Source organism: Drosophila busckii, chromosome 2L (assembly GCF_011750605.1).
Source record: "Drosophila busckii strain San Diego stock center, stock number 13000-0081.31 chromosome 2L, ASM1175060v1, whole genome shotgun sequence".
NCBI classification, from domain to species: Eukaryota; Metazoa; Arthropoda; class Insecta; order Diptera; family Drosophilidae; genus Drosophila; species Drosophila busckii.
The window spans coordinates 5,040,367-5,068,329 of NC_046604.1; the positions used below are offsets into that span (position 1 = coordinate 5,040,367).

Consider the following 27,963-nt stretch of genomic DNA (forward strand, 5'->3'; position numbering starts at 1 on the left):
AAATTGAATTTAATAGAAATATATCCAAAGATATTACCAAAGTACATTTATACAATAGTTAAAAAACATTTATTTGGCAATTTTCTTTTTGAACGCTATTCTGCTTTACTACAGTTTAACACTTCTTTGAAGCTCTTGGCAAATCTTGCTGGATTTTCACAGAAAATGGTCATGACTCAACGATAGGAAATTAGAATGCCTATGTCTGCGGTCTGCATTTATGCTTTATACTTTTTTCACTGTGTACGTCTACATTTATGCATAAGTGTGTGCTTATTACTGTATCGAGCCACGCATTTCAAATATAACAAGCGTATGCAGGACAAATTCATTATAATTTTGGCCTGTCCTTGAAGATGCGTGCGTGCCAAGACATGCGTTCAACATATTTCCGCTACACTGCTGTTATCCTTGCTGTTATGTCCGTCAATGTCCGCACGCACACACACACATAGAGAGAGAAGGAGACAAACAGCAAAAATGAAATCAGTTTAAATGCGCCCCAATGTGTCGTTTTTGGATTATGATTACGAGCTCATTTCGCATTGCCAGCCCAACACTTTAGTCAGCAAGGTATGTGGTTGTGTTGTGTGGTGTGTGTGTGTAAATGAGAGTCCACACTATAGCAGCATATGCCAGCTTCATGGTCATGGCCAGTAAATTCTTTGCGTGCTGTTATACGTTAAGCATTTTTTTCGTTGCCTTTGCCTTTTGCCTTTAAGGCGCAGCAGCAGCTACTTGAAATATAAGAAAGGAAAAGCAAACTCCAGTGCCTGCTCATGTGTGTAAATGCTTGCGAGTGTGTGTGTGTGTGTAAGTGAGTGAAGCATGCATTATGCGCCTTGGCATTTTTATGGCACTTTAAGCTTTTGTTGAGTAATGCGCGATTTACACAGAGAGAGAGAGCGAGCGAAGTAAGAAGCTGCCAAGTGGCACAAAAGCAACCACATTGCGCCTGCTTTTGATTAAATTTATATAAATGAGCACAAATTAGTTTAGCTTAATAAAAAGTTAGTATATGAGCAAGAGTCAAATGACCTTGAGTACTAAAGTACAAGCCGCAGTTGCAACTCTTTGGCATGGGCCATAAATAACTTGGCTAAGACGCGCTCAGCACCTGCTGCTGGCCAACAACAAACTTGTGTTGCCATCTTTTGTTTCGCTCAGATTCTAAGTTTACGCAGCTGATTTATGAGCTGCTTTTTATATCACAAATAAATATCAAAAAGCAACAAATGTGATCCAAGGCGAAGGGGAGGGCGAAGGCGCCGGCGTCTTGGCCAGACTCCATGTGGATTTGCATGCCCGCAGACAAGGCCAGCGCAGAATGCACGTGCCCAAGCCCAACTGTGTCCAAGGTGCGTCGCTGCTTTGCCTTTGGCCTTTTGGCTTTTGTGCATGAATTTTGAAATTGTGCGCCCTTTGTTTCTTCAGCAAGTGCTTAATAAAGTCAACGCCTACTCGAGAGCTCGAGCAACAATAGCAAGCTTCTAGTGCTGGCATGTGTGTCACACATCCGCATCCGGTGTTGGCATTGGCATTAGCCCAGTCGCAGCTCTCAGTCGTTTGCCATTTCCGGCTTCAGGCTCTTGCTCTACTTTTGTGCCTTTTTCCTTTTCTGTTGTCTGCTCATTGTCGTCTGGCTTGCCATCTGTTTGTCTGAGTCTCTCATAAATTTCCAGCAAATTTGACATAAAACAAAGACAAATTCTTCTTTTACTTTAAGCCTTTGCCACAAAGCAAACTTTTTTGTCATTGCCACCACATTTTAATGTAGTGCTAATTTGCTCACACATATGTGTACATAAAAAATTAAAGCTCCAACTGCCAAATGCTTGAATTAATCATACATTTGTCAAAATTATTCTCACACACACACACACACACACACGCACACATGAATAGTTAATACAACTGCCTGGCATCCAAGTCGAGATCTTGACTGTCAGCCGTAACAGTCTCGATGGCCTGGCTTACTGCCTCCCAACTCGGCAGCGCATTTGTAATAAAGCTAATGAGTTTCTGGCATGTCTGCTCCCACAGTTTCGGCAACAGGCAGCGCACACATACTCGAGTCTCGAGTCTTGAGTCATGAGTTTGTGGCAACAATCAGTTTTCTTTTTGCTTGCCATTAAACTGGGTTTTATTTTGCCTGATTATGGCATTTTGTTATAACTTGAGACTGCGGCTGACGCGCGACTTATAATTTTCAAAATAAACTTGCTACGCGGCGTATTCGCAACAAATTGATTTAAATTAAAAGCAGCTGTAGCTGGCAGCTTAAAAGCAAATCAAATAATAATCCAAAAGCGCCAGCAAGTCACTCAGACAGACAGACAGACCGACAGACTCTAAGTGAATCATATACACATTAACATTTCATAAATGCTAAGTGCACTGCATTTAAATATTTCATTTAAGTTTTTAATTACAACACAGCTGCCAGTGAATTGAAGCGCAAGAGCAAAAGCATGAGCAAGCGCAAGAGCAAGAGCGAGAGCGTGGAGTGCTTTAATGGGCAACGCTTGGCGTTGGCTTAATCCTTTCGAGGCATATTTTCCAACGCCAACACAACTTAATGAGGCACATTTTCATTCTCATTCACGCTTTCATTTCCATTTGCATGCACAGCACGCAAACGCAACAGACAACAGCCAACGGACAATAAGGCGTATATACTTACCGTTAGTCAACGCCACTCCGGTGCCACCTGTTTTACTGCTAAGCTAAGTCTCTTATCTGCTAACTTGTTAACAGTTAATCAGCTCTTACGAGCAAAAACTTTTGTATTCTCTTCATGCTTAATATTTGCAAAGGAAATTCAAAAATATTTGCTTGAGCAAGAATAAGTTGGCGTGAATTATGTTTATGATTCGTTTTAACATCAAATGCAAAACACAATTATTTTTAAACACTTTTTGTAATTAGTTATGATAGTGATTGCAATAATAAGAATATGACATTCATGCAGATTCTACGCCAAAATAGGCTTCAGGCAGTCAAATTAAAGAAATCAGAACTATAGAACTAATTTTAACTGCAAAACTATCTTATTCATGATATAATGTAAGCGTATATATTATATAGACATATTATATAGACATTATAAGTTACTAAACTATAGAATTATAATAAAATACGTGGAAGGGCATTAACTTAAAAGCGCATCAAAACCACCTTTTAGTCCTTAATTCAAAATTTATTAATGAAAAACGTACAAAGAGAAGGTAAACAAATTTCTTGCTACTGTTTCTCAATTGCTTATTAGCTAAAGAGAAGTAAATTATAAAATATATTATCAAAAATTGCTGAGATTGAAGCCAATTTAAACAAATCTTCATCATTATCGCTTATTTTCATTAGTCTACGCTTATTTGCTTAAAAAAAAGGCTTGACTTAAATCGTTCCATAATAACATTGCTTACCGTTTGTATCTACCATCAGATTAAGCTACAACAAGATACTCATTTTATTGTTGCTATTGGACTACTGCTTAATATCTTTTATAGAAATTTTAATTTAGCTGCAATGCTCATAACTTTTCCCTTAGCTGGCTGCATATTTAACTATGAGTCTGCTTCGGGAAATGCAAACAATTTACCTAAAGCTTTGCTATGCATTATTTGTTTGCCTTTAGCCGCGCTGCCTCAGTCGCTCAGCAGCCTTAACCTTGGCAACAGTGTTGCTGCTTTGTTTCCATTTTTATTCGCATTTTATGCAATTTCCCAGCGTCTAATGTGCAAACAAGCGTGTTGTTGTTGTTGCTGTCGGAGTGCTTGTCTATTACAAGCAGCCATAGACAATAGCTTAACAAGCAGAGAGCGAGCAGCGTTCAATTTAATTTCATTTAACTTGCCACCGAGTCTGGACTTTTGCTTGCTTATTTATGCTGAAGTGTTCGGCAAGCAGGCAGGCCACAAGGCCAATTGCAGTTAAGCCGGAAACGGCAAACTGGTCAACTCGAAAACTCGGTAACTGGCCCCTGGCTGCGGTTGAGTCATGTAACGAGCCAGTCAGCTTGGCAATTTCGCCAGTGCGCGCGCCCAATGAAGTGTTAACGCTTACAAAATGGCCAATAGCGGTTTGGAAACTGTCACTTCCGGTGTTGTCATGACAAGCACTAAAAAAAATAAGAAATGCGACAGTTGGGTGCAGCCGACTTAATGATAACCAATACAGAGGCAGTGAATATAAAAGAAAATCAAGCACTTGCATCGGAAAATGCAACAGTTGGAAATTTTAGCAAAAAAAAAAAATGTTTGAAAATACGGTAAAACAATAAGTCAGTAAATAATTGAATGAATAAAGTATTACAGCTTATGACTTTTTACCCAACAATTTTGGCACTAATTAAAATATATTGAAGCAACCGCTAAATATATGCACAAAATATTTAAAAACTTCCATCATGTATTAATTGCTTAGTAATCTATTTATTACCTGATTAAACATATAATTAAATGATTATAAAGTATCAAGTTGTTCATAAAGACAGGCATGGCTATCACGACTCAGCTCAGCGCAGACTCAGCTTGCCTCCTTCTTCTGATTTCACAAACTAATAAGACCTTTTGTGCATTTTGATGTACTGGGTCTAACAAAAACAGAAATTGCCAGACTATGGCTTTAAGCGTATGATGGGACGTGCCGGAAGCGCCGAGCCCTCACGGTTAAGCCCTTGTGGCAAGCAAAGCGACGCGTTGACATGGTGCCTGCCACGCATAGACAACGGTTTAATATGCATTTTGATTTGAAGCAATTTTCACTGTTATCGTTGCAGATGGATCAAAATTCATGCGCTGTGATTCGAATTATGCTACGCTAAGTGCAACAAGCTGCAATTTGCAGGTGTTGTGTGCCACGCATCCCGTCAAGCTGCTTGTGTGTGCTCTGGACTGTGGGCTCTCTGTTGATGGATTGTCTCATTTAGCCGGCGCTCGCTAAACCAAAAGCTACCAACCTACCTACATGCCTGTGTGTGTGCCAATAAATGCTGCAACATGTTGACGACACATCATCTGCATCATTTGCATCATCATCGCGGCAGCACGGCTATCGAATTGGACAAAATAACCAATTTAAATACGGTAAGTGTTAACAAGCTGCAATTCGATGAATATTGAATGAGCCACAAACAAATCGACTATGGCTCTTGTAACTGATTGAACATTGAAGTTCTAATCATAAAAAGTTTAGTAGCGCAATCCAGTTCTCGGTTTTGATTCCCATTTGATTCAATTGCTTCCGCTGAAGTCTCATCAACTCACTGTCAAATTGAAAAGCTGCTTATCGACTGAGCAGCGTTACTACGCGACAAGCTATAATATTTCTTGCATTCATCTATCAGTCGGAGCTTAATTGAGATTGTAAATTTTCAAGGTTAAAAATATAAGTTATAAAATGAAAATGACTTCTTAAATAAAGCAAGTTTAGCTTCAAGGTTTTAGTTTTTTCTTTTAAATTAAATGGAAATTTTGAAATCATTTTAATCCAATGTTATACTCAATGCATTAGACCTATTTGTATATTTTCTTAAGGACTGCGGCGTGCAATGCACAAAAATTAAAATTCTAAAAAAAATAAATAAGTCAAGGCATCTTATTTGAAACTATTTGAAGATTCTAGCTATAAGCTGCTTTAATTTCGGCCTGAAGTTTTTTTTAGGAAAGAAACGGAAAATCATCTGCATTTTGATTTGCCTGGCATTGAACTAAAACTTGTTATTTGCATTTATTCTTATAATATTATGTTGAGTACGAATAAGGATGTACCGTCTATAATTATTAGAGCACCCATTAAAATGATTATTATATGTGAGCATTCTGTCCAATACTTGTGTATTTCAACCCTAAAAGCTTTTAGTTAAGACCACATAATTAACAACACGCAAAGTCAAATGCAGAGTTTCGCGGTGAAAGCGAAAACGCATTAAAAATTTGTTTAACAAATTATCTCAACATTTATTTTTTATACCGAGTTGCGGACTGTACTATAAAGTTAATGCGCAAAGCAATCTAGATTCATTTCAAATGCATTTTCGAAAGCTTTAGCTGAGTGAAATGCTTTGCAGCTTAAATGTTCAATGCGCTGGCAGCTTAAACTGCTGTCAATGCTTTGCTTGTAATTTGTTCAATCCCAACTGCAAACTGGCAACTGATTGCATTGGCCTTCAATTAATCTGGCTCGAACAGTTGTCATAAAAGGCATAAAGTTCGCATTCGCCAAATTATGCGCAGTTGGCCGTCACAGCTGCAAGTATTCGCTCTGAATAATAAAAACATGGCGATGGAAACTGCACGAAAGGAAGTGTCAGGAGAAAAGTTTTTCGCAAGTTCACATGTGTAGCAAACAACAGCTGTTAAAAAGCAAACAAAACAGTTGAAGAGCGACTCAAGGACAGTCCAATAAGGACATATTCGATAATAAATTGCAGCTGAAGTTGTGCAAATTGCAATCAAAGTGCTGCCTTAAGAGTTAAAACACATGTGTGCCATACCTGTCATACCTGTTAAGTAGTCAATACTTAATGTGATCATTACCAATTAGATAATTCTTATTTTAAATGTGAACTGTCTAATTGAAAAGTAATTTTAGATTATTTAAGATTGTTTAAAACAATTTAAAATAATGGATAACATTTGTTTAGATTGAGATCAATTTTTAATTCTTTTTGTACAGAACAAAAATAAATATAATAAAATATATTTCAAGCTTAAGCTTGTGGTCAACAAGAAGTCCCAGGCTGATTTTTCAAAGAAAATATTGTAATCATTTGTAATCATTATTATTACAAATGCACATAGCTTTCAACACTTTAAATGAAACTAACTCTGTTGTCATCAGAATTAATTTGTCTTAATCCTACAAAAAATATGCATATACTCTAAATTTGAGGTCTAATTATTAGTCATATAGGCACTATGTTCCAAAAATAATTTAATTGATTTATTATGGTAACTAAAACTAGTTTTGATTCAAAAATTATTATTAAATTCAACTTTGCACTTTAGAAAATAAGTTTAATTTATTTTGTTTTAAATTAGCCACAAGTTTTTGGCATTGGCGATTTTCTTTGTGCATGTGTAATGAAGTTTTTGTGCGGGGGGCATGGTAGTGGAAAAGTCTTATAAAAATTCTGCTGCTGAGAGAGCGTGCGCGCAGCATGAAAAACGGGAAAATGTGAAACACGTTTATTGCCATTCATTATATTCTCGCGAGCTGTTGCCCAAAGTAATGAAGCACTTCTACGCCTCGCCACGCCACGCTCTGCTATCCTTTTAGTGACTGACCACCCCAAGCCCCAAGCACACTGCCCGGCCCCGCCCACTTGCTACATGTTTTTGCTTTTCAACAAAAAAATTACAAAAAGTCCACAAAACAACAACTGGGCAAATGGCAAACGAGCAACTGTCGGATTGACTGTGATGAGAGCCTTGGCTCAAGAATAATGACTCTGCTGCTTTTTGGGAAGTGAAATAATAATTTTTGGCAGGGCCACTGCAATTTTTCCAAGCGATTGCGGCTGAGAGAGTGTGTGTGAGAGAGAGTGAACTAAACTACAAGTTATTTTCATTATTTTTATTTCACTGCAACAAATGAGGAACAAGCGACAATATATCTTCATTACTTTTTCTGTTGGCAACTTTAAAGTTTGACTTTACGGCAATATTTGAAGAACATTTGAAATGAATTTTGTAAAACAAACAGAGAGAGAGAGAGAGAGAGAGAGTTGCAAGCTGCAATGACACTTCGATTAGCAGCTCTGCATTTTAGAAGAGTCAGACTTATACAAATTATATTTTACGATGAACAAATAGCTGTCGCAGCATATTTTGCTGCAGCCGCTTGAAGTGGGCATAAACATGAATAGAATTTGTAATTCTACACTCAAGTCGCTTGACAAACAAACTCGACTTTAAAATTTTCTCTAAATATTGGCATGCATAGAATTAAGTATACGAGGTCATTGCCGAGCCTTGCCGCGTTGATTGTCAGTGCTTTTGATTGATAATGTAAGCTGAGCAGCCCAAGCAACATCAACACACACATACACACACCCTAAATGGGCGTGGGTAGCCGGAGCTGGGTCGTAATCGTCTGCCATTGAGTGCGATATCATAGCTCAAAGCGGGCAAAAGACAGCCAGTCAACCCGATAGCTAGCGGATGGAATAGACGCATAGATAGATAGATAGACGCACAGTCAAAGCTACCAACGCAGCTTAGCTATAACTATCTGGCATTGCTTAAATTGAGAGCATCACATTATCTTAGCTTTCAATTCAAAGCAACGAAAAGAGTTTGTTTTTAAACATTTTTTGTTTCGTCAGCTAAACGCGCTTGCTTGACAATAAACATATCAAATTCACTATAAACAAAACTCAATTCCAATTGCTGCTGCTGCATGGCGAAAAATGTATTAAAACCAAACATATAAGAGAAATATTTGCGGACTCTCTTCGACAAATTCTCTTATGTGCGCCTAAGCAAGAGAAACGATTGCAAAAAAAATTAAATAACCCTGCGTATCAAGTATACGCATACATATATATACAATGTTTATAAAAATTGGCGCGAAAACTGAACATACGTACTTATACTATAAGTATATGTTACTTAAATTTATACACTCACGCTCTCTCTTCGTTTTTGTTTTATTTGCTTAGTGCTTCCAGGCTGCACCTGCTGCTCAGTTTAAGAACTCTCTTCTCTCTCTCTCTCTCTTTTCTTCTCATTAAATTTTTGTGCGCTGTAGTATTTAATATTACATATAGTATTAAAATTATATATGTATATCATATAGAAATATGAATTTTAATTACACTAAGTTAAAAGAGCGAGAGCGTGACTACAATTTAAAAATGTGAATTGTTGTTGCTCTTTGTTGTCGATAAAGCAAACTCATTTGCATTAGTTTTATATAGTATATATATATATATCCAAATGCTTGACTATTGCTGCCTTTGCAGTTATATTTTTGCGGTCGATATTGCTGCTGCTGTTGCTGAAGTTTTGTTAGCCGCTCTGCACATTTTGCGAATCTATACAGCGGCAAGGCAAGGTCAGTTGCCAATTGGCTGAAGAGTCAATCAGCTCGATTGTAATTATGGCAAAGTAAAGCGCATTGTGTGTGCCTGTATTGCATTTCAAAAGATTAGAGCAACTTGCATTTGCCACGTCAGCTGCACATTGCTAACAATTTAATAAACCAGTTGAGTGCATCTTTCTTCGCAACAAAATGCAAAAATAAAAATTTTCATTATGTGGTGAAATATACGAACTACTTATATTTCGATTGTCAAAAATAAAGACAGAATTAGGCGAAGAATACTGTGCTTAGCTTTGGTTTATTCATTTGGTTTTGCATACAAAATTTGTTGAAAACATTTCAATGCACTTTTTGCTTTTTTCTGTTAGTTTAACGAAATTTTTTCAATATGTTGCGAAGCTTGTGCACATTACAATCGTTCAAGTATATATTATAGTCATTTTTTTTACCATGATATATTAAGATCATTTGCTCCTCACCATAATATTCATAAGTTTTAACTATTGAAAAGTTGCCGCTGCTTAGCTTATGTATATCAGCATTATTCAAATAGTTGAAGACTTCGGGCAGATGTACGTAGCAGTCTGTGCTTTTTGCTAGACGACACTCAGCATAGTAAAGACTTGCCACTGGATAGATCTTATTAATCTGATACATAAAATCACATTCCATAAACTGTATAGGAACCGAGGGCTGATAGTTTTCGCTTAAGGAGTTGAGCCAGTTTCTTAGCTGCTTTGCTGCTTTAAAGTTTCCTAATATTAAATGTATTATTAATAACAAAAAGTAAAGTTTATTAAACATACTTACCATCATATTCGAAGCCCAGTGGAGCCAGACCACCCCAATGGGACTCTGGCATATTTTTATAGAGCGAAAAATAGTTGTTATTAATCAAGTCTATATCATCGTCGCCCATGGCATTGAATCTGTTTGGCAGATATATTTGCCAATCGTCAGATATTACAATAATCTTTTCACCGTACTGAGTGTCAGCGCGATAAATATCGTCAATGTCGTAAGAATAATCACTCTCCATATTACGGATCGACAACTTGGGCAGCTCCATATTCGTTGAATGGCCAGAACCAAATGATCGCCCTGGGCATAGTGGACGTTTTGTATATAGTATAACTCTTATACGCTCTCACTTCAAAGCAGGACTTCACTTTGTTCATACATACAATTACGTTTGAGCTCTGCACTCGTAACTCGATCCTCTCTAATGGCTCACAGTACTTGTCGCAATGTGTAAATAATAAACAAATGTCTGAGCTTTGTTTTCTGTACTCAAATATATGTGTGATATTTATATTGCACTCAGTCGAGTGTGAAGCATAAAAGAAGACACATTAAAAATAAAACGATCTACAGATCAGATTGGCTCCAGATACTTGAGACATATGGTACTTGTTGAAAATATTTGAATCGGGTCTAGCTGTGCGTTAGAATAACTTTAAGAGTTTAGTTTGATTTTACATTCAACATTTCTTTAGTCGGTATACATTTAATTGATACATATTGCTTACAATTTTTTTAATCTATTTTATAAATATATGTATATAGAATAACAGAATGTATTTATGTAACACATTTAATAGGCATGTCTTATGGCTTGGCGCAATTGGCTAGCATTAGCTTTGCTTACATTTATATCAAACTCAGGTTCATCACACTTTGTTAAATAAACTGAGTCATTGGTCGCCTTTACAATTGAAAAGTTATTCTGCTCGAGCTCCCTTAATTCAAATTGGTCCAAATGGTTTAACTTTTCCGGTAAATGAACGTAGCAATCAGGAGTAGTTGCTAGACGGCACCTTGAATAGTAAAGATCCATAACCGGAGAAATTTCCAGAATTCGGTACTCATAGTCAGGTAACATATAATCTATGGGCACTGTTGGCTTATAGCCATCGCTTATAGAATTCAACCTATCTTCAAGCTCTTTTAACATTTGTTCCTTTCCTGAAAGTGCAAATAATATTTTGGTACACGCTATGTAATTTCATAACTTATTTATTTACCATGATATTCAAATTGCAATGCAGCCAGGCCGCCCCAATGGTGCTCTGGCTCGTTTTTGTATATTGAAAAATTGTTGTGGTTAAGCGTATGTAAATCGTTGTCTGTAATTTGATTAAAAGCTCTCGGCAAAATTATTTTAAAATCATCAAACTTTGCAACAATATGTTCGCCGTACTGTGTATCTTCACGAAAGATCTCATCTATGGAATGAAAGCATTCACTCTCCAAATCACGGATCGACACTGTTGGCAGCACCATCTTCGTTGAATATCAAAAACTAACTGACTGAGCCGATCGACGCTTTAGTATATATAGTAGCCGGTTTTTTTGCTTTCCCACACACAAACATACACACACACACACAAGCACGAAGCGGAACGAACTAGCTAGTTTAAAATTTATGCTACAGAACCGCCAGATCTAGCGGCCAAATAGCTAAATTGGCAGCTCTGGACGAGACTCTCATTTTAGCTCAGTATGACGTTTAAAATTCGAGCATCACATTAACTTAACAACAATAACAGTTTGTTTTTAAACAGCAACAATAACAGTTTGTTTTTAAACATTTTTTGTTGCGTCAGCTAAACGCGCTTGCTTGACAATAGTCAATCAAATTCACTATAAACAAAATTCAATTCCAATTGCTGCTGCTGCATGGCGAAAAATGTATTAAAAACAAACATATAAGAGATATTTTGCGGGCTCTCTTTGACAAACTCTCTTATGCGTGCCCTAGCAAGAGAAACGTTTGCAAAAAAATTAAATAACACTGTATGCTTATCAAGTATACGCATACATACATATGTATACAATGTTTACAAAAATTGGCGCGAAAACTAAACGTATGACGTCATCAGCTTTGTTTTGTTTTGCTTCATGAGCGAAGACCATTCATGAAATTTGCTTGCTCTTTATTGCGCTCTTTTCTTGCAGCTCTTTGAAGATCTCTTAATTTGAACTTATGAGACATATAAATGAGTGTTAGTGCAGTTCATTGTTGTGAAATATGTTTGCTGATATTGTAAACGCTGCAGGTCATATTGATATCCCCTAATTCTGTCATTTAAATAAAGGCAAATCAATGTAGTTAATGATTTTAGATAAATAAGCCCCTTAGCTTATCAGCTCAGCTCAGCACTGATCAGCTAGCGAATAAGCTCAGCTACGCTCTCAGCTCTCAGGCCTCGCGCACATTATGCGCTGAAATCGGATGGCAGCATAAGTTTATCAATCTCTTATATGAGAGTCCGAGCACTGACAGCTGAGCTGAGCTTCAAGTTGAATTCCGTTTTGCTTGATCTGCCAAGCGTGTTTGAGTGTTTTCCATCTCTTTAAATTTTGTAATTATTGTAAGCTTCAATAGTCAGAATCTTTTTTCAAATTGAATGGAATTGTATTACACATATATGTACATATTTATTTATTATTTATGTATTTTTTCAAATGTTTATAATAGTGATATTGTTCTCATGGGCGTAAGTAAATAAAAAATTTAAGTAAAGTTTTATTGCTTCCAAGGCTTCATTTACTCTTTTTATACATATTTTTATTTTTCTGGTTGGTAATAAGGGGCACTTATGGAATCTTGAGCAAAATTTAATGATTTTGTAGCTTTATACTTGATTTTATTTAAATTTAAATTCTATTTTCTGAAGCAAGAATATGATTCTCGTATACGTATATGTATGTATATATATAAAAATAATGGAATTTCATCGTGTGGTGAAATATACAAGCTACAAGATTCAGTTGACACGTATACAAATAACGAAATCCTCTTCTATGCTTCTGTAGATAGATTCAGAGCTATTCCTTAGTGATGAGCTTTGGTAGAAAATTATAGCTGCTGTTAAGCAAAGAGGCACATTAATTGTTTGCAAAGCACTTGCAACGGAAATTGACAGTTAATACTTTATTATAATACTTAATGATAGCATATGATCTTTGAAGCTAATATTGATAATGCGTCTCAATAAACTCAGTCTCTAAGAATGAACATACATATGTAGCTGTTTATTTATAGAAATTAAATAAAAAATTATTTGGTTAAGGTCATAAGCTAATTTTATTTGCTACAAATAGTAATTATTAAATGTGATGTTATTTAAAATTTTAAATGCTTGAAGCAAACCTTGACAAATAGTTGCAAAGAAATATATTTCTTAGTCCTGACTTGCTTGCTGGGCATTGTGTCAGTCAGTCAGTCAGTGTGCGTTTGTGTCTTGGTCCTTGAAGGCAAAATAGGCGTGCAAAAAGCATTGTGATATTTCTACTTTGGCAAGGAAAAAACACTTGCACTTTGCTATGGCCACAGCCACATCCTCTAAGCTGCCAGCCAGCCAGCCAGCACTTCATTACAAATGCAGTCGCCGTCGCCGTCGCCGTCGCAGTGTCTTTGTCATTTGCCGCAACGCGTTGTCTTTTGTATTGCAATTTTAATTTCCGCTTTCACTTTGTCTAGATTCAGTTTTGTTTGCTTGCCAGCTTCAGCTTGAGCACCTCTCTCTCTCTCTCAGCTTATGCTTTGTGCTAGTTTTGCTGATTTACACTTAAGCACAGTGTGTTTTTTTATTTTGGCCAAACAGTCACGCATGCAGTTTTCTTTTTGGTTTTCTTCTCTATTCTCTGCTGCTGCTGCTGCCATTTGCATTTGCAAACGGACTAGCGCCGGCAGCTGTTTTTCAATTTTCCGCCTCAACTGTTGCTGTTGCTGTTACTGCTAAAGCTAAGGACTGTATAAATGTTTCTATGTATGCGTGTGTTTGTTTACTTGGCTCTGTGTACTTGTTGTGTGGCTGCATAATAAAACAACGACAGTTGAATATGGATAACGCCTGCTGCTGTTTGCAGCACGTAAATCTCTTTTTTAGCAGTTGGCTTTCCATTAGCAGCGAACTGCGACGAGTGCGCAAACTATTTCCACACACGTGTGCCAGAAGATACTATATATGAAATTGGCCAACAGGCAAGTGGGCCAAATTACGCGCTGCGCCTGGAGAATTGAGAATTTTGTGCGCCTTTCACTCTGCCTTCGGTCAGGGTTTATGTGTGGCTTTTTGGCCTGAATGGGCTGCTAGACACTAGTCCACAGGTAATTTCACAAATGTGCGCTCTCGGTTTAGGCTTGCGTATCTATACCTCTTTTAGCACACAACAGTGTAGAATGATGAGCTACAGCAGCTGCGTGTAATTAGCTTAAAGCACACATTGCAAGCCTCCGAATATATTTATTAAATATGTGGACAAATGGAAATTTCATTAGTTGTCTCTCGTATAATATTAGCAAATGAAAATTTTCTAAAATATACACAAGTAACATTCTATTGCAGCGCCTTCTGTATTAAAAACTTTTTTGAACTTTAAAGATTTCTATACAAGTAATCTCAAGCAATTTTTATTTTCCATTATTTCATACAAATTTACACAATGGGCCCTAGAAAATTGCAGTACAGAGGAAAAACCATTCTGAAACGACTAAATAAAATGAAAGAAAAAGGAAATGGTTATTAATTATATTTAAGTCACAAAACTGATAATTTGAAATACTTTGCTTTAATATTTATTTTCATAGCCGTCAATTGTTTCGACATCACATTAATAAATAAACATACCTATTTTATTTTTATTAGAAGCTTTGTTTAAAAAAATAAGTTCAGATTAGTTGCTGAATAGAAAGTTTAAGCATATATTATAAATCAATTATAAATATATAAATATTCTAGTAAAAAAGGGTTACATACATATATCAAAAACTTGCACTTCAAGTATTTAAAACTCCCTTGTTTTCCAGGGAGGTGGTCAAACTAAAACTTTACACAAGATAGATTTTATAAATAACAAATAAATATAAATATTTAACTCAAAGATCATGGTTTTCCACTTATGCCACTCTTTTCGTAAATGAGCTATGATTTATATTTATGATATATAACTTGAAATTAAATTATACTATCAAAATTTGATTGATTTCATGGCAACATAAACATTAGATAAATATAGCGTATATGCTAGTCTTGCTTTGCCTAGGCTACAAATGTTTATTAGGCCTTTTTGTAGGTGTTTTTTGATATTCTTGCTTAAGGTCCGGCTTGGCAGTTGGCTTAACGTTGGCCTTTTAGTGCACACAGTGTCCCTTTTATGCGAGCTACTCATACATTGGGGGATTTGCATGTGTTGCATGAAAACTCTTCTTTCTATCTCACTGCTGAGGCTTAAGCCACACACACACATGCACATAAAATTTATGCGTAGGTGGCTTTCATTATGTGTGCCCAGCTTTTCAGCTCGGCAAGCTAGCTCTAAATGCTGAGAGTGAGTCGTCTTGCCGCTTGGCAGCAATTAGAGGCACAGTGCTGTGGCATGCAAATGTCAACAGCTGTTTTGTGTATGGAAACCAATAAATTTGCTTACGAACAGCTGCAGGCTGTGAGAAACTTTTGCTAACGATTGATTGACTACAAAGTAATAGCGCTTGAGCCACGCCTACGCGCGCGTAGGAGGCTGCGCCTAGTTTGCAGCGCTTGGCTTGGCAGTTTTAATAAGCAATTTACTTAAGTGCGCTGCCCCAGCCCATCGAGCCGCCTTCAATATGACTAATCAGACATATATTTTGGAGCAAGTTGTTGTCCTCCCCGCTGCCCCGCCATTGATCTCGTGCTGCCAAACCGCACAGCTGTCAGCTTAAATTGAGTCAAGCCACAAAATTCACTTTGCATTTGCCGGCGGCGGCGACAGCCGTTGGAGGATTATTAAAATTACGCATACGCCGCGTTTTAAATGAAGTGCGTCGCCAGCGTCGTCGTCGTCGTCGACAGTCATAAATATTTGAGCGTGCTGCCTCATTTGCGAGTGGGCGTGCCGCATATGCGCGCGCGGTTGCGCCCTTACCAATTTATATTTGAGGATATATTTGCGAAATTAAATTGCTGTTTGGCTAAAAATACGAGCACGAGCAGCAAGCCAATTGCCAATTGGCAGAAGGTAGAAAACAAAGAGACAGCGCAGAAAAAAATGCTAACAAGCAAAGCAAATTTATTGTCAGTGTCAGCTTAAATGCTGGCTTCATTTTCTTTTCAAACGTGCACTGAGCAAAGAGATTTTCCGTTGAAAAATTAAAATATTTTGTAGCAACACGCGAATTTTATTTACAAGCTGACTATTAGACATAATTATTGTTGTTATACTTTAGCAGCAGCAGCAGCTTTCATGCTTTTAATGTTTATGAATGCGATTTGGCCGTCGGCTGGAAAATTAGGCTCGATTGCTCGATTCAGGCTCAAAAGCTGGCAAATGAGCCGTAAAAAGGCAACGGCAACAACAACAACAACAAATAATTTGTGTGTGTTGTTGTTGGTTGCGAAGGTCGCTGCGCATAAATTAAAGCATGTTATGCGTTCTATCTAGGCAGAGCTAGCGCACTTGGCATAAATTATACGAAAATTTATATATTAATTTGCATGTTGTTGAAAATTTGTTTTTGCACACTTGCAGCTCATTGTGGAAATCAACAGTCATGTGGCTTTATTTCGCGATATGCTGATACATGTGGGTCAGTCCAAGGACTGCCCGGAGCTGCGCGAAAAGATACGCAAGCTGCGACGCACCTGTGTCGAGGCATTCAAGCATACCGCACAGATACTTATGCCGCAGGTCAAGAGGTAAGTACCGCCCACCCCCAGTCCCGCTCCGAATACACAACAGCCAACTGCCAGCTGCCACACATTATCAGACAGCAGCACCCAATCTCCCTAGCTCGCTGCTTCGCATTAACATAAACATCAACATCAACATGTGTGTGACATTTTATGGTAAGCATTTTTATATATATTACATATAAATATATGTATGCTGCTATATGTATGCTGCTGTTGTTGTTGTTGTTGCAAAAGGCTTTTAAAGTCGTACATTTTATGCAAATGTATGCAAATTTAATTGCAGTCAAATTTACTAGAGATAAGAGAGTGAGAGGCAGCATAACATAAATAACAATTTGTCGCCGTTGGCATACATACATCTTGCAGTCACTGTCACAGAATCAGGAAATTGAAGTTGGCATGGACTCGACTGTAGTTTTGTTGTTACTGAAATGAGTTAGTGCCGTTTGCCGTTTGAGTTTGAGTTTCGGAATTCAATTTCGAATGCTGCATAATTTAGTAGCAACACTTTTTGTTGTTGTTGCTGTTGTTGTCGGAGTTGTGGTTGCTGAGTAAAAAGTTAATCATGTTTTCTCAAAACTGACAAGCACACACACTCACACACACACACGTATATAAGCTGCAACTAAATATTTAATACAAATGAAAATTCAAGCAAATAGTTATTAGGATTACTTCAAATCCTCTTACTGCACTCAACGTGTAACGTGTGGCAAAATATAAATTGAAATTAAGTATAGTACTCCACCACACTTCCCGCGCCTCTACAAAAACTAACTAAAAGCAGCCTCAGATCCAGTCGTATCATTAATCTAAAAGCTATCCCAGAATATCACTCTCACATATCCATGAAAGAAAGCAGTGGAAGTCACAGCAAGACATTTGAGCCAATTTATATACAAGCACCATAAAATCAATATGATATGACAATTTCGAAAATATTTATATCTATGAAATAGCCCAGAAACCATATGCTATTAATTTTAATTGGGCTGCCTAATCCATCAATTGCTGCATACATATCATTTATATATAATGACAGACGCATTACACACATTAAATGATACCAGCAGAACAAAGAGCAAAGGCCTACTAAATTATATGAGCTGAATACCTAAATGCGCACAAATTGCCACGCTGCGCGAGAGCGAGAGCACAAAACAAAAGAGATTTCAATTACATTCATAGTGTCCTGACTGAGCTCAATAAGACACCCCATACCTCTATTGACCACACTGAGCACAGCATAAAAAACGATCACCTTAGGAGCATGTATAAATATACCAAAGACGTCCGGGCTTAGTTCACGAGCCATTAAACAACCTACGAAGACTCGCGAGCCCAATGGCTACGAGAGGTTTTAGTAGAAGAAAAGGCAAAATCGAGACTCACAGAGCAGTCAGATAAGATCTTTAAAAGAAGAACTCTATTGCTGAAAACAGCATACAAAGTAATCCAGAGTGCAAAAATAAGGCAACATAGAACCTCAAACTTCACATTCTTGATTTTCTGCAGAGCCCTTGAATCGCAAATCGTCAGGTGGTGCACTAGACATAAAGAACCAACTTCCAGGCGTATTACAGAGTGTGAAGACAATCTTGGGACCCGAAAAAATAAATAATCTACCGGAGTAGGTCCGACAAGCAGACTTCTATGATACAATGGAAATAAATCCAAGAGTACGACTAGCGCCCGCGAAGAGCGTCGAGCGTGCAATCCGGCGCCCAGCTGAGTCCACCACAGTCAAGTGATCCAATCTGCGCGCGCCTAACCATACTCGAGATATATTGCTCCTCAAGGTTATCGCGTCTTCCTGAGTAATTCAAGAATCAGATAATTGTAAGCACAACGTTCACTTTTATCATCATTCTACATATAAACTTATCTAATTAACTAACAATACACAAAACATCAAACCTATAGAAATTAGCTTCACCTACAACCGAACATATAAATAGAAAGCCTATAATACCTATAATCGCTCACTATGTCATTCCGATGAGAACTGCGACGCTCTTTATTGCATATCAAGCGTAATCTATTCAGAACAGAGCTGCAAACAATAGTGCTATAACCAGACACAACCATCGAGAGTGACTTGAGCACCCAAATCATCTGTAAGAACCGAATTAATGTTAGGCGCGAGTTCTATTGTGAAGTGCCTTGTCCTAGTTTCCATCGCTTAAATAATTTAGCTAAAGACCGAGGGTAGACGAAAACTATTGATTGGGCCTCTATTCCTCTTATCGTCTTACTGGCTCGGGAAGCATCCATCCAATGCCAACTCAATAAATCCTGTTGAGCAACACAATAACAATACGCCCAAGATTTGCCACCACATATGCCACAGTGAAAATTCACGGATGCCTACCTGTTCACAAGAACATTACAAAAGCCCCGCGCGCGACACCAAAACAATCATACCAAAATGCGAACTGACCACTGAAGTAATACTCCTATATAACATAACAATAGACAGAAGCAATACAATTGTAACATGAAGCAATAAGTCACTTGATAGCTTATATCACACTACCACATAATTCTGCGCACATTACACGTACTCACCATGCTATACATGACCTCGCAGCAGTCCGACGTAACATTTACCTTACATCGTTGCGCTACTTACTATCCATATTCCAACACAAGCACTAAATGGCAATCATAAATTAATAAGGAATCTTTCGCTGCTTTGCTTGCTGCTAGGGCCATTAGGCATGCTCCCTATCTTATAAAGCTTTGCTGACAACTAGGCTTCTCGTCCACAGTCTATCGACAACCTTGGACACTCCGTCTAAAAAGCAAATATATCTCTCAAGCATCATAAAAGTCATCATCTTCACAATGTTGAAGCGGCGCAGATCAATGCCAACCAGTCAGAAAGTTATACCAGTGCTTGGTTAACTCAGTGGTGCAAACGCAAAACTCGCAGGACAACAACAGGTTTGCTTTAAGTCAGAGTCATGGGCGTAGCCAGACACGCTTGATGTTAAAAGAAATAAATAGTAAAAAGTGTGAGTTGTGTAAAAAATATGTAGGTTTGAATATTTATTTCAACTAAATATTCTATCGATGGTATAAAAGTTAAGCTTAAAGCTTAAACACGCCTTCGCAATAGCAGTTAAAGTCCTTGCTTCCAACTCCTCGCTTTAACTGCTCCACTGCAACTTTTTTTCTCTACTCTACTTTAACTTGCTCAATCGACGTCGAATTATATGGCTGACTATTCTACTTGCTAATCCCAATCTCACATTCAGTTCAAGTTAATTAAGTTTTATGAATTTATTAATGTAATTCTATTGAACATTTGTCTGCCAAATAATGTCGGAGTATTCAATATTTATATTTATTTGTACCTGAATTTAAGAATATTTAATTTGACACATTCAATAGACTATGGCGAGTGCATTATCCTGTTTAGTTTGAAGAATTTGCAATTTTATTTAATATAAATAAATTTAAAAGCAGTTCTCCCTTAAACTTTATGCTGGCTACGCCTATGGCCACACTTGTCTACATATGCACTTGAAGAAACAAATGTGAAATTAATTGAGTTATAGAGTGCGCTCTCACAAATTTGTATATTGAATTTTTAGCTACAAATTATTATATATAGCTTGATATATATTTTTTGAAATACATATATTTTTGCACTAGTCTGCTGCTGTAGCACTTTGGACAGAGCCTTAAGAGACGGATAGTTGTTTGCTGTTGTTAGTCTGTTTGCTTAATGCCTTTGCTGCTTGGCTAGTACAACACTGCGTATGAGTATTGTAAGTGCTCATTTCATGTTTGCTTTCGTTGCTGTTGTTGTTGCTGTTGTTTATTTGTATATTTGTGCAGCGTGTATTTGTGTTTATCTTGCAGTTATGTGCTGCCAGTCGGGCCGACTTGTCTGTCTAACTGTCTGTCTGTCGCCCGTTTGTTGTTGCTAAATTACTGTCGCTCTGCGTCCGTCTCTGTCTCTGTCTCTGTCTCTCTGTACACTTTTGTTTAATCGTGCTCTGTTTTGACAGCAAGTTAGTTCGTCAAAATTGCCGCCGGCCAAGCGCACAGGGACAGAGCGTGACGCTTGTCCAGGCCAGCCGCCAGCAGTGCTTATATGCGTTGTTGCTTGGACGCATTTCCTGTGTAAATATTGCTGGCCCAACAGACAACAATCTTACGCTTGCTGCTTGTCCTTGGACAGCAGCAGCAGTCACGCAGCCAGCAGCCAGCGGCAGCAATGACGCCAACTGCAGTGGGACGCAGAGACGGAGCTAACCATGCCAGTGGGACATTGTCAAAGCCAATCTACTTGTGTAATGCGCCAGCGCGCTGGCAAATCTTGTTTCGGAAATTTCCACTTTCTAGGCTATTGCTGTTTACTGCTTGACTCGACAGCAAATTATTGAGCAACATTAAGTTGAAAGACATCACGTAGACTTAAACACACTCGTCGAAGCGCTTAAAATTTTTACGAGCACTCGACGCTGCAAATCTTATAAATTCCACAACAGCAGCTGCAGTTAATAACTGCGATTTTTTCAGATAAGACATTGCACATTAAGCGCCCCTCGGCCCGCGCCCCTCGCCCCACTCCAACTGGTCAACGCATAATTGCGCTATTTGTGTTGTAGCCCATTTTCCCAGTTTCCTATTTTCATGCTATGCGCAAAAGGGTGTAAAGGCATCCCACGCAGCACAATAAAAATAAAGGAATATTTCACTGTTATTTGCAATAAATGAATACAACGTCGAAAGTGTAATCAAGACCAGCTGCTGACAATGCTCTGCGTCTGCCTTTGCGCTCTTTGCTTTTTATTTCGCATTGTTGCCTTTGCAGATTTTGTGCGATTCAAAACTTATTGACGAGTCCCTTGCTGTCTATCGCGCTGAAAATGACGCCGCGTATAATGTGCAGAAACGAGCAAGAGCAAACGAATGGCAAGGACATTTAAATTAGGGCAACATGCAAAAAAGAAAACTAAGCATCGGTTTCAAAGCTTACTTGAGATAAATACCTACTAACGAAAATGGTGCACAAGCAAGTTCAGGTGATTAATGCCAAAATGCCACAACAATAATTAGACAAAGCCACGTTGCGTGCGCTGAAAATTAAAAAAATATGTTATGAAATTTGAGCTAATCATAGCCATATACATTATTAATATCAATATGCTAATCATTAACATAGCAGGCCTCATCACGGTCCGCCGATTTCGTGGACTAGCTAATCAATTAGTCTATATTTATATTACTTTCCACATGCGCTGAAGCGTCTACTGTGCTAATTAACTTCAGGCCATTAGCCATAAAAAAGCCTCATTGTATTAATGCGCGTAACGGACCAATGGTACTTTCATGTATCGGAAGTAAACAACAACGCAGACAAATGCTGAGCGCTTAAAGTCGCAACATGAGACAGCGAAAGCAACACCTTAGGCAAGATTAATTTGCAATTTATTTGCTTTAATGCCAGAGACAACTTGTCTGGGGATTGAAATGGTCTCAGCAGCAGAGTCGAGCGGGCGAGCGGGCAAGCGAGCGAACGAACGAACGTTTGGGGATAACGATAGCCGTAGTTGAGGACAGCTTAGGCAACACTTTCCATATTTAAGCCAGAACTGCTCGTGTCCCACAACTTGGCAATTTGGCTAAAATATATATTTTTCATTTCCAGTCTTGCATTTAGTTAGAGAGTAAGCTTGCTTGCCTGCTTGCCTGGCTGCCTCTGCTCAAGTGCTTTGAGTTCAGCTGGCGTATACGCAATGCAAAAGCAATTTTACAAATTGAATTTATTTAGCTCAGCATGTTTATGGCAATTTTCTTTGCACTTTTGCTTCATAATTGCGCTGTCCATGGCGCTTTGGCCAAAATTTAATGCAGCTGTAAATTCCTAACATTTTCCCGCTTGAGTTATGAGCATTGCAAAATTATTTTAATTACGTTACTCTGAATGTCAAATAAGCATTAGAATTTAAAATATTATTTCCAACGCAATTAAGTTAAATAGATTTGCGTATTATTAGCGTGAATTTAATTCAAGCTAAACGAAATTAATACGCTTCAGTGCAGCCTTAATTCTTAGCTGGAAGGCATAGTCGGCAGCTTTGGTTGAGCAGATTGCTGCTAAGCTTAAAGTATTTTCAACTTTAATATTTCTTTTTTTAGCGCACCCGCATAAGTTTTTGCTAAAAATATGAGATAAATAGCTTTGCATGCTATGCGCCTCTACCAGCATAAAGAGCTTGGCTTTAACAGCAACAGAATTTGGCCAAAATATATTAGTTTGACATCAATTGTTAACCCGTACCCTTTGTCATAAACAATAAACAACTAAATAGCAAATGAATTGTCATAAAATTCATATAAATTTCAGTTCGCAATTTCCGCATGCAATTTGGCCACAACACACACCCAAACACACACACATACGCACACATGCAACGCATCACAATAAACAATACTACTAACATCTACATATATATGAGAGGGAGTTCTATTTATGATGGTTTTGTGCCTTTGCAGCGCCCTGGCCGATGGCATACTTACGGACAACCCGCACTTGGTGCTGCTCTTCTATATGGCGCAGTTATTTCTACGTGAACTCGTGAAAAGTTATCGGCTCATACAAGTGGTGCCCATGGATATGTCCGGCTATTATGGTAAGTGCAAGCTGAGACTGAAACTCTCACTATGGTTATGGTGGGTTGCCACCAGCACGGCACAGTGCTCGACCTGCTCATGTGAATTCCTTGTGTTTTCATTTGAGCGCATTTTGACCACTGCACAGTGGGTAAAAAGTGGGCAAATGTTGGCATAAAGACTGATTTCGAAGCTGGAAGTTGAACTAGGCCTACAGCCTTTGCTCAACACAATTTACTTAATTATTACAAAATTTATTTTTCAAACATATATATTATATTAGTTTGTTTTTTATCTTTTTTTTTTTGGTAATCATACTAATTATTCATCCCTTTTTTCTTAAAAATGTCATAAAACAATTTCTTTGCGTATTGCATACAATAATAAAAATATGTTTATTTCTCGATAGGAGCGCCATTGGCCTCTTTAATAATTCTATATTAATTTAGTGATTATCAAATGTGACACTTTAAGCGAGCCTCCAATTGCTGAATTAGTTATTGATGCCCCTAATTTCAGTTTAGGTTAGGTTGGTTAGTCATATTCATTTATTATTAATACGAATTGCTTAACAATTATACTGTTTATTATTTAATGGGAATGCCTACTTATAGTATTATTTATTCATAATGTATACATTATTTACATAAGATGTGATTTGAAATAAACGAGACGCTATTCTGTTGTCTTACATTTGTTATACGCTTTACTGCTTGAAATCTTTTTAGCGACCTCTTCTCTTTGGCGACTATTAACACATTCTGTTAAAAAGTTCTTATCAGCAGAGTCTAATCTAATTCCCGTATTTGATTCAATTAAGTTCACACTAATTCATTTGATTTGTTCTGCTATACAATTAAATTCCATAGAACTTATCTACGCTTCTTAACATACAAATGAGAATACACTCGAGCAATATATTGGACAATATAATAAAATATGTACTAATAATTAATTAATATATCTTAAATTACACTTTGCATATATACACTTTCAGTTAATACTTTATGCCTAGTTAACATTTTAGTCGCAACCTGATCACCTTTTTCTCTTTTTTTTTATAATACAAAACAAAGCTAAACAAGCTGACTACAATTTTAGTTCTATCTTGTTATTGATCAATAGAAAAATGATAGATATGTAACCCAAGCAAATTAATTTCGACTTTTACCCATAGTGCTCGCTGCTGCGTTTGAGTTTGTTTGTTTGCCATTTGGCAGTTGCAATTGTCATTGGCTTGATTGCCAGTCAGGCATTTGTTGGCCAGCCGTGTTTAATGTGCACGTACACACATGGACATGGACCTGGACTTGTGCACTTTTGTGTTGTAGTCGAGTTCCATCAAAAAGTCAATTGCAAAATGCCAATTGCTGTGCATTAATTTTTTAATTACCAACCCCACTAACGGCAACTGAACTGTCAACAACAGCAAACGCTATGCAAATATTTACAATGCCTGCCAGCCCCAGCCAGTTGGCTGGTTATGTGTGTTGAGAGTTCCAAAAAATGAAATTTATGGCGACCCAGCGCAATGAGCAAGCCATAAAAAGTAATGCAAGCGTCGAAATGAAATTGAGTTTAAACCAATATATGCATGTTATATAGCATATTTATAGTTACGTCAATATTTTTAATCGACGTGGCTTTAAATTGTGCAGAGCTTGCGGAAAAAAAAAATCGACGCGCTCATAAATCAAAAATTGCAGCTACAGCTACATCGAATCGCGTATACGTCACGTTGTTGCGTTGAAATAAATTGCAATGCGGCGATGCATAAAACTCGACAGCTTTTAGATTGTAGAACGCGTATTGTAATTACTGCAATTGCTTTGATGAAGATTGATGATTATTTAATGTCAATGGACAGCAGACGTCAACGGCAGGCGGCGCATTAAACGTTTATTGCGAAATTTTAAAGCTAGCTCAAAGTTTTGCCCCGTCAGCTAGTGGAGCCGAGCAAACATCAAAGCAAAAATTTCGAAATGAATCAAAAACAAAAGCTAATGAAGCAGCGCACGGCACAAACGGCAAACAAAAATTGTTGGGCCAACAAATGAGCAAGAAATAAATAACAACGCATACTGGCAGAGCCAATAAAAAGCGAATCATATAAATTACATACATATACACTTTATATAGAAATAGCAGCAGCAGCAAGAGCAGCAAGAGCAGCTGCCGCAGCAGTGGCCAAAGTTTTCAAATTTATTTCTGTGGCCAATTGTTTGCTGCTGTTGGCAGCTGCAGTTGCAACTTGCACTTGACTCTTTGGCTTTTGACTTTGACTTTGATGCTCTTGGCTTGGGCTTGGGCGCTTAACCCTGAGTAATGTTTTTGTTTTATTCTCTTGCAGAGAATCGTGCTGGACCCTCAAATCTCGGAAATGTTATAAGCCAAATACTGTTGTGCAAGCAAATAACGCCTGATTTCAATGAGGAGGAATTATGCAGCATTACAAAAGACTCGCAGGACATTGCCATGCTGCTATCCGAGATGCAGGAGTATATGCCACAGCATGAAGCGTACTTGGGTAAGTTTGTGCGCAGTCGCCGCTGCACATTGCACTTTGATATTTAGCCAAGGTCCAGTCTCACTCACTCTGTATGCGTGTGTGCGTGTGTCCCTGCAGCAAACAAATTTGTATAGCATACATAAAAGGGCAACAAATTGTTAGCCCAGCTATTAGTGTTCATGCATTCACATTTCACACACACACACACACTCACACACGCAAGATTCATTAATCAAAGCGCATGTTTACTGACTTTGTTGGCTTTTGTTTTCGCTTTTTGCAGAACGCAACGCCGCTTTGGATACAAATGGACCCTGGCAGGCAAAAAGACGCCAGAATTATATATGCAAGAACATGAGCCTGCTCTGCTGTGTCTCCAGGCCCAACTATCTTTGAGACACGCTCGACAATGTTTAATGTTCACACATTACACACACACCCACACACATACGTACACGGACACACATTCACACACTACTTATATCAATTACTAGCGTTTAAGTTAAGCCTATATGCAACTACCTAGACTCTAGTGTCGAGCAACTACAACCACAACTCAATTAGCATTGTAACATAATCAAAGGTCAAAGGTCTCGTATTTACATTTACATATTTTCAATATATATATTGTAGAACTTTAGGTCTAATGTGTATAATCAAAGTTAGTTATGCTGCATAAACAATATTAAAATAATTGCGTTTTAAGCTCAAAGTAAACTACAAGCTATCAAATTATAGCTTAAAGCGCAAGCTGGAATGCTAATGACACAAAATCATACTTGAGTATTTAATTCAAATTTATGGCTGAGTTAAAAATTTTAATGTTTATTTCTGTTTGCAAATGGATTTTGAATAAATATTAGTTTCCTTGTCATTTATAAAAGCCATATTATATTTATTTTAAAATTTTCTGTAAATTAGCGCAACTATATAGAGCCAACAATTATAACAAAGCAGGCGCTCGCAATTAAGAAATTTAATAGCCAATTGCTAATTTTCGAGCGTGCACGTAATTTTTATGCTAATCAATACTATACATATATGTATTTATATATACACCCCTGAGTTAACATTTAGATTAGAGAAAGACAGTTGACATTAGTAAACACTTGTTGGGAGCAAAATGGCAAAATGTTAGTCATAGTCGCATATGAGATACTAGGCAAGGTAATTAAGTTAAAAGCCCCGGCCACTGAGTCAGGGGCATGTGTTAGAAGTAAAAGCAATAAAACAAAATGTTGTTAACTCACACACACACACACACAAACAAACACACACGCACACTCATTACAAATGTGCTTTGGTTTCTTCTGTGTATTTTTTAAAGATAACAATGTTGAACAGTGCGCAGTACCTAAAAGAAAAAATAAGCAACATGTGACCAATTAAAAACTAATAATACAATAACAAACAAAACTACTTACATATATATTATATTATAGACACTTTCAATCAGCAGCAATAAATAGAAATTTTATTCAGAATATTTAAAATAGTTGGCACAATTTATTGTTAGGCACCTACAAAGAGCATTAAATGTAATAATAAAGAATTTCAATTATTTTTCAGGTATTTATTAGAAATGAGTTACTAATTAATTTTTTCATTACAAAAATAATACAGTAATAATTGCCGCAAATAAATTACATTATTATGCGCTTCATAATTGCGCTAAATATTGTTTGACAGCTTTTGTTGCGCATTTCAATTTATAACGATGTATAGACTATAGATTTAATAGTAATTAATTGATATACATGGTTTTATTATATTGGCACAAATTATTGAAACAATTGCAGCACAAACAAATGAATATAATCAAATAGAAGTCGAGAGCGCGCCAATCAAATTAAAACACTAAATACGTATTTTATTATTGTTTGAATTGCAAACACTTTGTTAATGGTATGAAACTATTTATTTAGTAATGTATCCATCTTAGGCACACAAGGCAAACACCAAATACAAATTTACATGTATATTTATATTTATGAAACAATTGATAGCATGTTCATACTATTGCAAATTATTTATTGTATATGTAACTATAACTAGCACAGTAAAGAAAGGTTTAAATATTTATATATATACACGAAC

General features: G+C 37.2%; 3 protein-coding genes across 6 annotated transcripts in view; 1 reads left to right on the forward strand and 2 right to left on the reverse strand.

The window, feature by feature from the left end:
* The window catches only part of LOC108608105, a 31,051-nt gene extending 3,825 nt beyond the window's left edge, over positions 1–27,226 (forward strand). For 2 of the 3 annotated variants that reach the window (XM_033294284.1, XM_017999319.2), the window contains exons 2-6: positions 4,781–5,087; positions 16,564–16,730; positions 23,241–23,377; positions 25,708–25,884; positions 26,150–26,262. In XM_033294284.1, coding sequence (XP_033150175.1) covers positions 5,001–5,087; positions 16,564–16,730; positions 23,241–23,377; positions 25,708–25,884; positions 26,150–26,262 — 681 coding nt within the window. In that variant the 5' untranslated portion in view covers positions 4,781–5,000. Of the gene's footprint in view, positions 1–4,780; positions 5,088–16,563; positions 16,731–23,240; positions 23,378–25,707; positions 25,885–26,149 lie in introns of those variants that run through there. The other variant, XM_017999320.2, reaches the window with a different exon arrangement.
* LOC108608106 lies at positions 9,316–10,122 on the reverse strand. The gene is made up of 2 exons (XM_017999321.2): positions 9,859–10,122; positions 9,316–9,803 (listed from the first exon to the last, which is right to left on the reverse strand). Exons 1-2 carry the CDS (start codon positions 10,115–10,117, stop codon positions 9,418–9,420), a joined length of 645 nt encoding a protein of 214 aa, XP_017854810.1. The 5' UTR covers positions 10,118–10,122; the 3' UTR covers positions 9,316–9,417.
* LOC108608107 lies at positions 10,566–11,364 on the reverse strand. Of its 2 annotated transcripts, XM_017999323.2 has the most exons (3): positions 11,249–11,357; positions 11,073–11,174; positions 10,566–11,013 (listed from the first exon to the last, which is right to left on the reverse strand). In XM_017999323.2, exons 1-3 carry the CDS (start codon positions 11,271–11,273, stop codon positions 10,643–10,645), a joined length of 498 nt encoding a protein of 165 aa, XP_017854812.2. In that variant the 5' UTR covers positions 11,274–11,357; the 3' UTR covers positions 10,566–10,642. The 2 variants fall into 2 exon arrangements, with proteins under 2 accessions (XP_017854812.2, XP_017854811.2); XM_017999322.2 differs by having other exon boundaries at positions 11,073–11,364.
* Positions 27,227–27,963: the final 737 nt, after the last annotated feature.